The sequence below is a fragment of the Camelus ferus genome, chromosome 32 (assembly GCF_009834535.1).
Source record: "Camelus ferus isolate YT-003-E chromosome 32, BCGSAC_Cfer_1.0, whole genome shotgun sequence".
Classification (NCBI taxonomy): Eukaryota; Metazoa; Chordata; class Mammalia; order Artiodactyla; family Camelidae; genus Camelus; species Camelus ferus.
Window position 1 is genome coordinate 16638069 of NC_045727.1, and position 14547 is coordinate 16652615.

Genomic DNA, 14547 nt, shown 5'->3' on the forward strand with positions numbered 1-14547 from the left:
GTTGACAGAGATGTCATCCTGCCCATCCAGCCATGAGACAGGAGTCTCTAGGCAGTGTCTAAGGCGGGCACCACCAGGAATTCCTGGCTCCTCTGAGTACATCTCTCATTGGGCAGTTCAGGGGTCCTCTCCCCTTCTCTCCATCCATTCAAAAACTGCTAAGTGCCTGGCATCATTGTGAAATGGGGACAGGAGTAGTCCTGCTCCACAGGTGATGAGCAGGAATAATGATCCCACTATTAGTAATGTTAGAAATAATGAAAAAGTACCTAACAGTCAGCATTCTGTACCACGCACGAGGCTGAACTCTTCCCACTAATCACCTATGGCTATAGCCATTAAAAAGATGAGAAAACTAAGGTAAAATCATGTCTTTGCCCAAAGCCACCCATCTAACAAGCGATGGAGTCTAGACTCAAATCTGGAAATGGGATTTTGTAGATTTCACTTGTTAACCACTGAACTGCCTTCCTCAAAATTTATACTAAAAATATAAATGAAGGGTGCCTTGCCCACTCATAGCACCAATATTTTTTAAAATCTTTTTTGGCATTATTAATAAATAGCACCTGTCACACTGATAATTTATTTGGGACACTGCTGGATTATCCTTTCATTGTCTGCTTGTCCCACTAGACTGTCAGTTCCAAGAAGGCAAGGACTGATCCTGTTCTCTGCCAACATCTCAGTCCCTCATGCAGTGCTGCGTGCTGATGATGATAAGCACTCCATGTATAAGAATGAATGAATGAATGAATGAATGAAAGGAAGGAAGGACGGGAGAAAAGGATGGCTTTTTCCACCAGTGTCTAATCCCACAGGTCCCCTCAGCTCACCTCCTCCAGTGCGACTCCTTTTCAAATCATTCAACTGAATTTTCTGCTGGGCTTCTTCCAAACGCTTCTCCACTTCTCTCAAGCTCTTCTGGACTTGCTCATGCTTGCTCTGGAAGAGAGGCTTCAAAGTTTCAAACCAGAGCAAGACAGAGGCCTGGGCTGGCCATATCACCCAGGCTGCCTCCAAACCAGGGCCATCCACCTACCCCCTGCACAGTCTTCACTCAGGACACCTTCAAGGTCAAGACTTAGGAAGACCCAAATGTCCTCCAGGACTGAGCATGGGAGTCAGCCTGTGCATTCCAGGTGTGAGCAGAGTGGAGCAGGCCCAACACCCCCACCCCACCACCACCAACCACGTACCTTTAGCTCCTGGACCTCCCGGGAGGCCCGCAGCCACTCTGCCCGCTCACTTTCCAGCACCTGGCAGGCCATGTCCCCTTTGAAGCGCTCATCGGCCAGCTCTGTGGTTAACTCAGCAATCTGGGATGAGGAAGGTTCAAGCAGGGTTACTCGTTGGGGCTGCCACCCCTTCTCCCCTCACATGCTCCACAGGACCACCCTGGGACCAATCACTGGTTCTCACAACAAGGCAACCCTTCCGTGTAAGGAAGGGGTTCAGAGCATGGACATCAGAATTTTACTGGTCTCGCTGTGTTAGAATTCTGGGTCCAACACTCGCTAGCTGTGTGACTCTGAACCACATAGGATGCCTCTGTGATGCTCTGAAGCTTACATGGGTGGGGGATAACTGATAGAACTGCTTTAAGACTGAAGTGAGATAACCCACTTAGCACGGTGCTTAGCAAGTAGTAAGCACTCAATTTAAAAATAGTTATTCTAGGGGGTGGGTGTAGTTCAGTGGTAGAGCCCATGCTTAGCATGCATGAGGTCCTGGGTTCAATCCCCAGTACCTCCATTTAAAAAAAAATAGTCATTCTAGTAGAAACTCTGCTTAGCCATCCTTCAGTGAGCCATCTCACTGGACCAGCCCATAGGCCCCCTCAGTAAGACACACTCACAGACGGACCACCACCCAGGGATGCTCTCAGCCAGGAAACCACTCTGTGGTTCCCCTGGGTCCATCTGCCTCTACCAGTTGATGGCCGTGCACACCCAGCATCGACTGTGTGTGTTCTCAACCAGTTTGTGCCACAATTACCTATTCCATTAGCTGTTCTATAAACGTGTAAAACATGACTGGACAGAGTTCTCATGAAAACTAGGCTGAATGCTTTGGAAGGAATGAATACAGGTAAGTCTCTTCTTAATTCTGTCAAATAGGTGTAGGTGCAAAAACTATAAAGAAAAAACTAGAAGTAAAAATTAAGGCCTCTGCATTCAAATTGCTTTGCCATTTGCTCCACTTTAAAGAAATCAAGACTGGAAATCATACAGTTGTGTGTTAGGGGTGTGGTTTAAAAAAGGAAGTAGATCTTGAGTCAGAAACTCATCCTCAAAAGGCTGTGGTCCTATCTCAGGGAGTTACAGTAAACGTGTTTAAAATTAAAAATAAAAATGTTTATTTTTAAACGAATTTCCACTTGCCTGACTTTTTTTTTCTTCAAAACAACTGACCAACCTCAAGCATTAGATAGGTCAGCACTTCTGTGGTCTGGCTGCTGCAGAATACAGCCTTCCAGGTTTAAGGATATGCCAAAGAAAGTGAGGAGAGAAACGTATGAGTGGACTGTTTATGACCAAGAGGCTCAGAAATGACCTTGCACAGAAGAGTCCTCATGAAACTGAGGCTACCCCTTATGCGAGGCAGTGGCTAAAGTCCAGAGGGAAGAAAAAGGGGAAAAAAATAGAGGCAAGGTACAGGGTTCAAGTTCAGATGTGATAATTAACATGGGGTGTGACCTTGGACGAGGCTCCTCCTCTCTGGGGCTGTGGTCACCCAAGCTGTAAAATGCATTGAATTGGCCAATGTCTACTGTTCCCCTGGTGTTCCCATACTAGGCCACGAATCTTGCACATAAAGATGTCCAAATGCCACACCCTCCCATCGACCATCTGTGTGGCACTGAGGGGTGGGGACTGCGGGCTGCTCTCACACGGACACTGGGTGGCCCTTTAAGCATGGATGCAGCTGCCCCTCCGAGCTCATCTCCATCAGTACTATGCTCACAGGCTGTCTCAGAAACCACTCAGCTGCCCCACAAAGAAGGAGGATGCAGATCTACATATTCTGACATAAAAAATCCCCAAGGCGTATTGCCAAGGGGAAAAAGCAAAGTTGCAGAACAGAACATTTGGCATGTTCCCATTTTTGTTTGTACTTGCACAGAAAAAGGCACTCCCAAAGTGTTCATAGGGATTTCTTTTTTTTCCACCTAGAAGGGTGGACTCACAAAGGACTCCAATTTCCCTGTAATGCCATTTCTGTCCTGTTGACTTCCTTAACCGCTTTTGCCATCAGAAAAAGACATAAAACAAAATAAACATTTTTTAAAAATAGTCCAAAAAATAAACTGAGCTGGGGCTGCTTCATCCAGTCCCCGCTCCTCACCTTTTCCCCTCCTGCAGCCCATCTGCTTCCCTCCCATCTAGCTGACCATAGCAGTGACTGCCCAGGCCGAACAGAGATTTCAACAGAAACAGAAAAACCGAGGCTCAAGGGGAGTGTTGGGAAGTCACACAGCAGGTAAACGGGCAGAGCGTGGATGGGACCCCAGATCTGTCAGATACAAGTACTGAAGCCAGTTAAAGAAGGAGAGGCCCTCCCCACGTACTCCTGGCTGCCTTTGCGGGGCGGCTTTCTTGCTATTCCTTGCACTGTTGTCTTTAGAGTATTCACTGCAATGACCTTGGATGGTTATTATAAAATTCCAGGATCCTCACATCCCCCAAACCATAATCTCTGAGGTGGGATGCAGGAATCTGAATTTCAACACACTCCAAGGCGATTTGTCTGCACGACAGAGTTTAAGAACTACGACCACAGAGACAGGATTGTCTCCTAATTTTGGCCTTGCTTGGCTTTAGGTGGGTTAGACTTGCCTATAGGCATGCAAAAATATTCAAGCTGGAAAAGTGATCACTTGCAAAGGCCATGGAATACAGGCCAGTGCCGTCCAGGAGTGACCCCCAGCCAGACCCCTGATCACACACACACACCCCCAGCCACACCCCCTGATCATGCCCCACCCCACTCCCCATCTCTGAGATCAGCATTGATTCCAAACACCGGGACTGTGTTCTCGCTGCCTTGGCCAATTAGTGTGAAATTAATTTGTGCTAATTGGCCTGAGAAGAGGGAGCACAAAATTGATTTAATACATTAATTTTGAGTTCCACAGAACCCAAGTCTGAAGCCCAAAGGATGATCAGTCCTTCCATACTGGGGAAATGACAAATGCTTTTCTCAGAGATAGAAGCCCCTGACCCTCCCCTGTCTCCACAAAGCCCTCTCCCTTCCTACCTTTTGGGGTCCAGGGGTTTTGTCCCTGAGGTAAGGGTTGGGCACAACGCCCAGAGTGATTAGGTGAATGCAAAATGAAAGCCAATTTAACGAGGGGCAGAGCCCAGTCAGCAAACCCAGAAAGGTCCTTCGCAGATTACTCTAGGATCAGTTAACCAGAACTAATTCTGAAAACCTCCCTGGATCCGCCACTTGGCCAAATATTCAGAAACCCTCTTTCTACTTAGGGACAATGACCCTAAGGGTCTGCCAGAGAGAAAGGGATAGAAATGAATAAATGTTCTGTACATTTTGCATAAAGTCAAAGGAAAATAACATATCCTGTGTGCAGGCACCACGTGCGGTTTGGGAGAACAGTGGGCGACAGTCTGATGAACGTTAAATGCTGAGCACACACGGGGTCCCTTGTCACTGTCACTTGCCATTCATGATGGGAGTACCTATGGCCTGCCGGCCCTGCCCTCAAAAACCCCACCATCAAGATGGGGAGATAAGAAAACCAAGGATGGGGCACCCACAAATCCTGGCCCTACTCGGCCCTTGGCTCATACATTCAAGGACGCTCAGATCCCCAATAACCTTTCCCACGATGAGTAAAAGCACAGTTCAGACACACTTTCCTGGACGAGAACCACAGCTCTACCACAGCACAACCCCTCCATCAGGGTCATCACGAGGCTTGTTGAAGAAGCACTGAAGGACCCCCACCTCCAAGATTCCCACTGGAGTCAAACCCTTGAGAGATGGGACCAAGGAGGCTACAGGGTTAACAGCTCCTCTGGGTGATTCGGATGCTCTTTGAAGTGCAAAAGCAACCAACACAAATCAACAGTAGCTTTGGGGGGAGGGGGGAGGCAGCTGGGCAGAGAAGGACTTACAGCCCTTTCTTCAAGTAAGATCTTACTTGGGCCCCAACATGCTACCCTTCACTCCATCTGAGTTGCCACTGATTGCAAGAGGCACGTTACAGAACATTTGAAAGAAAGTGTGGCCAGTTTTTAGTGTGAGAGGTCACTGACTGTTAGGGTGCAGCCCGATCCCAGAGATGCACAAGGGTGGAAAATAATGCGCATCCGAGAATCGATAAAAACACAGAACGAAACCAAAAGAGTGCATTACCGTAAATGATGCAGGTTTGGGAGTTGTGGAAACCTTTGACCTCTTCCTCGCCCTTCGGCCAGTCTGAAGAGACGCTGGACTTCAGAAAACACTTCAAATCACCGCACCAGAGAAGGCAAGCCACAGAATGGAAGATATCTGTACTACTTGTATTAAACTGACCTTACACCCACAGCATATAAAGAATTGCTACAAATCAACAAGAAAAGCAGTAGAAAAGGCTTAAAAGACCACCTTGCTAACATGGATGACCAAAAGCCAAAAACATGTGAAGAGGTGCAAATTAAAATCACAACGTCATAAAACCGCACAGCCACCAAAATCGCTAAATGAGAAAGACAGAGAATACCTGGCGCCGGTAAAGACACGGAGCAGGCAGAACCTCACCCGCCCACGGGAGCACAAACTGATAAACACTGTAGTAAATTGTTAAGTACTATCTATGAAAACTAGACACAGAAACAACTTAAAACCCAGCAATTCCATTCCTAGGTGTACTCTGAACAGAAAAGCATGATCTGTGCACTGAAACACACGTATCAGAACGTTGACAGCAAGTTTATTCATAACAGTTCAAAAAAAAAAACCCAATAGTCACTTAGAGTAGAAGGGAAAACAGTGGTCTCTGTATCAAATGGAACACTGTACAACAGAGTGAACGGCCCACAATCACCCACCACAATGTGAATGAAATGTCACAGACAACGGCAAATGAAGGAAACCAGACAAATGAGTACACATATCTGATGAATTCAGATTAAGTTCAAAAACAGGGGGAAAAACTAATGACATTATACATGAGTTTGGTGGTTACTGGTGGAAGGCAGTGGCTGAAAGGGGGCATGGGGGCGGAATGGGGGGAAGCGGGGAATGATCTGTGTCTCACTCTGGGTGCTGGTCACATTGGAGTGTCCACTTTGTGAAAATTCATTAAGCTGCACAGTTGAGATATGTGCACTTTTTTGTATGTTGGGCCTTAATACAAAGTTTAAAAAGGAAGGAAGGGAAGGAAGAACAGGAGGAAAAAGAGGAGGAGGGGAAAGCGGAGGAGCTGGGGAGGAAGAGGCAGAAACCATAACACTCAGTCCTTAGAGGTGCTTCCTGGATAAAGCCCGGCTCTGACCCTGGCTGAATTCTTCCAGTTCAAGACGGTGCTATCAGAGGCATTCCCACAGAAGCCCTCTTGTATCTGCTGTGAGTACCACTGAGTGCCTTTGGTGGCCTTTCCATGAGGATTCATGGGAGAAAACTTCTTTAATAGCTCAGTACCCTGAAAAGTTATTCTTTTCTCAAGCAGTGTGTGTGTGTGTGTGTGTGTGTGTGTGTTTAACCGAGACATATTCTGTGTCTACAGAATATCCTGCTTTCCTCACTAGAAGGCTTGGTGTCAAATTTTCAGCCCACTGTTAATGGTTCTGCTCACTCATTTGTGTGTCTCTTCTGCACCAGGGTGGCTGGGCTGATGTGATGAGTAAGACATAGCCCTGCCCTTGGGGTCTCACAGTCTAGCTTGTAGCCTATAGTGGGGGCCTAACCCACCCTCAGATGGGTCAAGGAAGGCTTCTTGGAGGAAGTGCCACCTGAATAAAGAAAAAAGGGATGATGAGACATGAGCCAGGTGAAGAGGGCAGAGGGAAATGTCCCAGAGGGAACAGCACGTGCAAAGCCTGTGAAGTGAGAGTGAGTCTGAGGCCAGTGGTAGATTTCTATATTCTAACGCTCTCCCTGGTTTTGTATACTCTTCAACTCTTATTTCCCTTTGCTCTGATTTTCTTAGCTTTTAAATTTTATCTTATTTTTCCAAGGCTCCATGCATCTTTTTGCAACCACATGTGACACAAAGACAACAAGAGCCTGGGTGGGAATTCCGCAGGTGCCGACACTTGTGTCCTTGGTTCAGCTCTCAGAAGCCTGGCTTCCTGCTCCCCTCCTCCCAGTGTCCCACAAGCTGTAGCTCTGGATGCCAAAGATGTTCACCTCATCCCTCTCGCCAAGTTCCCCCAGCAGCTGATGCATCGCAAACTCCCAAGTCCAACCTGACAGCTCGTGATGAATCACTGTCAAACGTCAGCTTAGAGGGAAGGAATTTCTATCGGGAAGTCACTGATATTTCCAACAGCCCACAGCTCTCCGATTTTTGCTTCTGCTGCTCTACTCATTGCTACTTCCAGCAAGAAGGGTCAGGCTGCTGGCTCTCCAGAGACTCCACTGAGAAAGTAAGGCACTTGTGTGTCATTTCCTCTCCTTACAGTCCTGTCCGCAGGAGGGCACAGGCTCAGGGTGAGCATCCCAGCCCAGCTTCCCCTGACAATATGTGCAGATGTGACCCTCCTCCTTCCAGGAGCCCTGCCTCCTTCCTGACCATGGGAGTGGGCATGGACTGAGCAGACAGAGGACCCTCAGTGGGGAGGGTGGACACAATCACAGAGAGAATGAGGAGGGGAAAGAGACAGCCCCTCCCACCCAGACTTCATTCCACATCCCCACGTGACCAGCCAGGTTCAGTTCAGGTTGTGAACGTAGGAAGCAGGACGTGCTCTGCTGGCCTGATGGTGAATCTACTTAGTCACCATTACCCAGCAACCCAACCAAGCAATGCCATCCGTAAAATACTCCCACAGCCTCGCAGGTGTAGAAAGCTGTAGTTTTGCTCTGGACTGACAGGTATCACTCCCACGTTGCCCCCAGGACCTTTGCACCTGCTATTTCTACTCTTCCTTTGGAACTGCACATAGATGGGGACATCAAATCACTCAGCTGTAAAGTCAGACATCTCCCTTGACCTCTTAGGGAACATTAGCCCTTACTCAACCCCCCTCCGCTCACTATCTGCAACACTTTACAATCTGAAACTAGTCTGCACATTTATTTACTTGTGATCCGTCTCCCTCTATTGGCCTGGAGGCTTTGTGAGGACAGGGACTTGGCCTTGTCCCAAGCTGTATCCAAGGGGTCCAATCAGATGCCTGGCACATGGGAGGTACCCATACATTATGTGTTGAATAAGGGAATAAATCAGCTGTATGTGAACTTCAGCAGAACCCTATGAGGTACCCAGAGCTTCCTGGGAAAAGACAGCGGAGGCTGAGTCAAGTACTCACCAGGGATGCAAAATCTAAGGGAGCGTCAAAACCTTCAGAAGTCAAGATAAATTAAAAACATGAATGCAATCTTCAAGAAAATAAAAATTAATGCCAAAAATCTGTGATGAATAAAATATCAAAATTTCAAAGACAGACAGGATCCTACTATGCAGAGTGCACCAACACTCACCTCACCCCTATTCTGGTCGACAAATCCTGCATTTATTTAAAATTTTGATATTTTGCCCATCATGGATTTTTTTTTAATTCATTTACATTTTAAAAGATATTGTATTAAGTATTATTTATCTTGCAGGGTTTTTTGGCGGCCCTTTAAATTGTGCCTGAGACAAGTGCCTCACACCCCTCACCCTAGTCCCAGCCCTGAGAGGTGAATGAACCAGCCAGTTTTCCTTGAACAGCTCTTTCTTGGCCTACCCACAGCTCACTGACCACGTCCCGCGTTATACTGTATGAATATGTGTAGGAATCTGTCATTTGCGATGGTTGCCTTGAGGGCAGGGCCATCTGGTTCAAGACTTCACCCCCAGCCCATGAACTCAATATCCAGTTAAAGAAAGAAGAGGCCAGCATGCAGTCACACACACCCCAATCACATGTCCCCTTCCATCCCTCAGAGACGACCACTACGCGGAATCTGGAATTACTATTCCCATGAACACCCAACTGTAACTATGTACGTGTATGCTCCCATCAATGTACAGTATTATTGTATACACTTTTAAAATACGTACTGTAACATATTTCAGGTATTATTTTGTACGTTAATCATTTTCCTTCAGTGTTATGTTTTCAAGGGCAATCTGCGTTTGTTCATCTATCTCTACTTGAAGGATCAGGAAACCTCTATAAAGAGCCAGAGAGTAAATATTTTCAGTCTCTGTCACCACCACTCAACTCTGCTTTTGTGGTATGAAAGCATGGGGACTAAACACAAATGAACGGCTGTGGTTGTGTGCCAATAAAACTTTATTTACAAAGAACAGGTGGTGAAATGGACTTGCCCTATATGAACCTTAGTTTGCCTGCCTCCTCATTCATTTTCACCTTGGTAATTCAACTTTTAGTATTAACAAAATGTGTTCCCCCACCCTGTCAGTAGATTCCCATTGGGGTGTTTACTTTTCTTCACCGTGACAAATGCTGCTGCTGTAAGCGTCTCATCTTTTCATTTATATGTGGGAAAGATTCTCCAGCTCGTGGACCTAGGAGTGGAACTGCTGGGTCACAGGGTACAGGCAGCTGTGACTTTCAGAGATAACTGCCTGTCTGAAGTGTGAAATGATACGTGCTGTGGTGTTAATTCACATTTCCTGATTGCTAGTTCATTGAGCATCTTTTCATGAGTTTATTGGCCATTTGAATTTCTGATCATCTGAACCCTTGGAATAAGAGTTCCCCTCCTGGGAACTGCCAATTCCTAATTTTTGCCCTTTTTTTTTAACTGCAGTGTTTGCCTTTTCCCATTGATGTGAGGAAGTTCTTTACATATTCTGGGCACTCTTTGCCAGTTACATGTGTGCAAATTTCATCTTCAAGTATTTTGTGCTTTGACAATTAGAAGTTGATTACTTCACTGGGGTCACACTGGTCATTTCCCCCCTGAGATTTGTGCTTCTTTAAGTCAAGCGTAAGAAATTCTTCCCTTTGGAGCCAGATGACATGGGTTTGACTCTCAGCTCTATACTTGCTGGTTGTGTGTCTCTGGAAGGTAGCTAAAATCCCAGAGCCTCAGTTTCCTCCTCTATATAGTGGGGACAGTCACAGCCCGCACTTCACAGGGCTACTCTGAGGCCTGAAGGCAGATGGTGCAAGGCCAGGCTCATCATCATCTTCCCCGTCAACAGACCTCCCCCTGCACAAGGACCCCACACAGGAGGGATGGGGGTACCTTGCTCTCTAGCAGGTCTGTGTTCTGCCGGAGTTCATTCCGAGACTTCTCCGACTTTTCTAGCTTCTGTCTCAGCATTGTAAGCTCCTCCTGCAAAAACAAACACCTTAACGGAAGCCACTCTGGACCAGGGGGGTAGCTTCCACGTTCATTAAGACTGGGAAAGAAGCAGGTTATTTAGCCAGCCTATCTGTGATGATGCCCTGATGCTAAGCGCCTCTGAGGGACTTTTTCTTTGACCATTTCCGAGTATCAATGTCTCTGTGCTCATACAAGTCTGGTCCACGCCAGCCCAGTCTAGAGGCTGAACACAAGTTCTCAGAACAGGACCAGGCTGGTCCCGAGTCTGGGTGCCCGAGTGAGATGGGGTGCTTGGCTCTTCATCCTCCCGGATTATCACTCTCCTGCCCAGCGGCTCAGCACCAGGCTCACACCACCACCATTAGGAGCAACCTACACGCCCACCCACTGCAGGCCGGTGTGGGGAGCTATGAAACAGACACACAAAGGAGTACTACGTGGCCAGGAAAAGAGAACAGGGAAGGTGTCTACAAAAATGGCAATCATATGACAATATATAAATGTTATCCCATTAACATGTTGTGCACCTTAAATTTATAGTGTTATAGGTCAAACGTGTTTCAATTAAACTTTTTTTAAAAAGAAAATCCAAGAAAATGGACATGGCATGATTCTCAAAATATGTTTTTAAGTAAAAAACACAAGTTGCAGAGGAATATGCAGTATGCTACTATTTGTGTAAGAAAGAAAGGAAGTTTTAGTTAAGTGGAGTGTGTGTGTGTGTGTGTGTGTGTAAACGCACACCTCTTTCATTGTGCTTGGCTTTACTGTGCTTTACACATATGGCATTTTTTTTTTTTTTACAAATTTAAGGTTGGCAGCAAGCCTGTGTTTAGCAAGTCTATTGGCGACTTTCTCCAGCATTATTTTTTAATTAAGGTATGTACATTGCTTTTAGACACAGTGCTATTGCACACTTAATAGACTACAGTAGAATGTCAACATAACTTATAGGCACTGGGAAGCCAATAAATTTGTGTGACTCAGTTTAGTGTGATACCCACTTTAATTTGGCGGTCTGGAACCAAATCTGCAATATCTCCCAAGTGTGCCTGTATTTGCTAATTTCTGCAGAAAGAAACAATAGGCAGGATAAACCAGAAACCAGTCAAAACAGTTACCTGTGTCAGCTGGGTGCTAATCGGGTAGGAGGGAGAGTAAGAGGTAAGGAGACTTAGGATGCGAAGACTCCACCACCCTCGAGTCTCTCTGGATAAGCAGTAAGCGTTCACACACCGGGGGAGCGAGGGTGTCTAACCAGCACCCGCTAGCCTAGGAGGAGCTGGGCACGTCCGTGCATGGGAGCAGAGGGACATCTGGAAGGGGGCAGCAAGGGCTGCTGGGTGGAGCATTCCTAGATCAAGAATTTCCAGGGCTGGGGGCACTAGTTGGGATGCAAGCACTAAGGTGGGGGAGGGGATGGGCCACCCAGCACCCTGCCGGCCACAGACCCACCTCCTTGGCGCGGAGCTGAGCCTCCCCGATGGTGACACTCAGCAGGGGCCGCAAGGAACCAAGGAGCTGCCACCACGGCCAGTCCTTGACCGCCAGGAACACAGCCATGTTCTTCTGGATGCACCGTGCAGCCAGCCGGTGAATCTGCAGGGGAGGAGAGTGAACTGAGGGCCCTTCCCATCTCTGTCAAAGGAGGCAGAGGGCAGCAAAGCCAGTGGAGAAAATGGGTTTGTATCCTAGTGCAAGGGGCTAGGTGCCTGGAAGAAAAAAAAAAAAGCTTCCTTTCGGAAGTCAGGCTCTCGGCATCAGGCGTTAGGCCACAATTTAATCTTGCACAGCCTAATAATAATAACAGGACGAGGAGTAGAAAATATAATATGACAGGGCCACATTTTACATGGGGATTAAGTTCAAAAGTCATCGTGCAAGGCAAAAACCATACTCAAAAATCCCTGAAAATGCTCTCAAGAAACAGTGACCAGGATTACGCTGTTAGTTGCTATTTAAGGAAGAGAAATTACTTTAGGTGCAGTTAAACACAAACCCCATGCTCCTTACTCTTAAGTGTGCATCAGAATCTCCTGGAGGGCTTGTTAAAACGCAGGGGCCTGGGCTCCACCCACGACGATCTGACTCTAAGTCTGGGGAGGGGTCTGAGTATCTGCACTGCTCACAAACCCCTCGTTTATGCAGAGACTGCTGGTCCAGGAATCATGCTCTGAGAACCACTGACCTAATTCATTCTTATCATAGGTGGGAATCAAGCCAGCATCTCAACAGCCAAGACTGTACAGCCGGCACAGCGCCTCCTACAGGCCAGGCACTGCCCTGAGCATCTTACACACTTCAGCTCAGTCCCCTCTAAATCCTATGAGGTATTATTATCATCTCCATTTTACAGATGGGGAAACAGGCACAGAGAGGTAGAGTCACATGCCCAGCATCACACAGCTTCTCAGTGGCCGAGTCAGGACATGAACTCCTGTAGACAAAGCCCAGGCTCTTAATTAATCTCTTATTTCAAACCATCCCAAAGCATAAACTACCTTGGGAGTGCAATGGGCCAGTGAGATTGCCCACAATGTTTTAATTATTAACGTACTTGCCTTCTTCTGTTCTTACCAAGTACATAAACTTGAATTTACAAATTCACATCAGCTGGAGGCATGTGCAGTGAGGTGGTAATTAACGATGACAATGCTAAGGTAACGGCACTAGGATTTACGGAGCAGTTACATGCACCACAGACGGGACTAAGTGCACATCACCCCACCTCATCTGCAGCCAGCTACTACATGTTGGGCTGGGGCTCAAACATGGTTCTTGTTTGTCTCCAGAGCCATGCTGCCTGTTCTCCCCTGTGCAGGCCACATAGAGGAAACTGAGTCCCAGAGATGTCCAAGGGTGGTTCAGGCCTGCGGATCCTGAACCTGCTCTTTGGTCCCAAAGGACTCTGTGCCCAGGTCCCGCCCATGCCCTGTCTGCTGACCCATGACAGCCAAGTTCTAGGGAGATGGAACAGGCTGGAACCATGTCCAACCCAGGAGGGCTTGGACAGCCTCATGGATATCCTGTCCAAGGCTGACATCATCAGTAATTTGACATCAATGTTCTAGAAACAATGGTAACAGCTTACAGAGTATCGATAAAAGTCTCACCACTCGGGGTAGGTCTGTGGGCGGGCAGCACTGGCACCATCACGGGAGACGTGCAGAGCCCCAGGCTCACCCCAGACCCACTGGACCAGAATCTGCACGTTAACAACATCCCACTGGAGATTTGCACATAAGCACGAGTGTGAGAAGCAGGGGTTACAGCCCCGGGCCCAGCATGGATGGTGCTTTTCCAGGATCTCTCGCCCCTGCCGGGTTCACGAGGCACACAGGCCTTCATACCTTCAGCTTCTTGAATTCCTGGCGAGACAGGAAGCCCCTGCAGGCCGCCTGGAACAAGACGATGCTGTGAGACACCAGCTTCTCCCGCTGCTTCTCCAGCCTGGAGACCACGCCCGCCTTGAGGAAGACCTGGCAGGAGAGATGCTGCAGGTGACTTCTCCGCCACCGAATCCAACTGTCTGGGGGTGGGGGAGCTGCCACTCAGACCCCAGCTCTCTGGCCTCCACCTCAAGTTATCTGTTAGTAGGTACCCTAGACTGCAGCTCTACATGATTAAAGCATCTGGTCTCCTGATGCCTCCTCTTTGCCTTTTTCTAACAGAAGAGAGTAAGAGGTAAGACGACGAAGGACTCAAAGACTCTACTGCAGCGTGGGGTCCTCACATTTGCAGCACTATCACCGCCCGAGAGTTTGGTAGAAATGCAGCATCTCCGGCCCCACCCGAGACCTGCTGAAGCATAACTGGCAAGTCGATCCCCAGGGAATTCATGCACACACTGGTCTGAGAACCACTGGCAGGATGGACCCGCCTAAGCTTCTCTGTGCACCAGAGTCACCTGGGGAATGCATTCAATGCACATTCCCAGGCCCCACCCTGAGAAACATAGAATCAGTGGGCTTGGTGTCAGTCCTGGGAATATGTCTTCTCATTCAGTAAGTGCCGCTGGCCATCAGAGAGAAGAAGAGCCCCCAAAATACTCAGTTCTGCCTTCTAAGGAGGGGCAGAGAGGGAGGGGAGTGG

The 14547-nt window shown here is 47.7% G+C and overlaps 1 protein-coding gene across 5 annotated transcripts in view; it reads right to left on the reverse strand.

The window, feature by feature from the left end:
- The window catches only part of MYO18B (myosin XVIIIB), a 215617-nt gene that overhangs the window by 107662 nt on the left and 93408 nt on the right, over positions 1-14547 (reverse strand). For all 5 annotated transcript variants that reach the window (XM_032472209.1, XM_032472207.1, XM_032472208.1 and 2 more), the window contains 5 exons: positions 13806-13934; positions 11911-12054; positions 10375-10464; positions 1200-1319; positions 837-945 (listed from right to left, as the gene is read on the reverse strand). In XM_032472209.1, coding sequence (XP_032328100.1) covers positions 837-945; positions 1200-1319; positions 10375-10464; positions 11911-12054; positions 13806-13934 — 592 coding nt within the window. The remainder of the gene's footprint in view (positions 1-836; positions 946-1199; positions 1320-10374; positions 10465-11910; positions 12055-13805; positions 13935-14547) is intronic.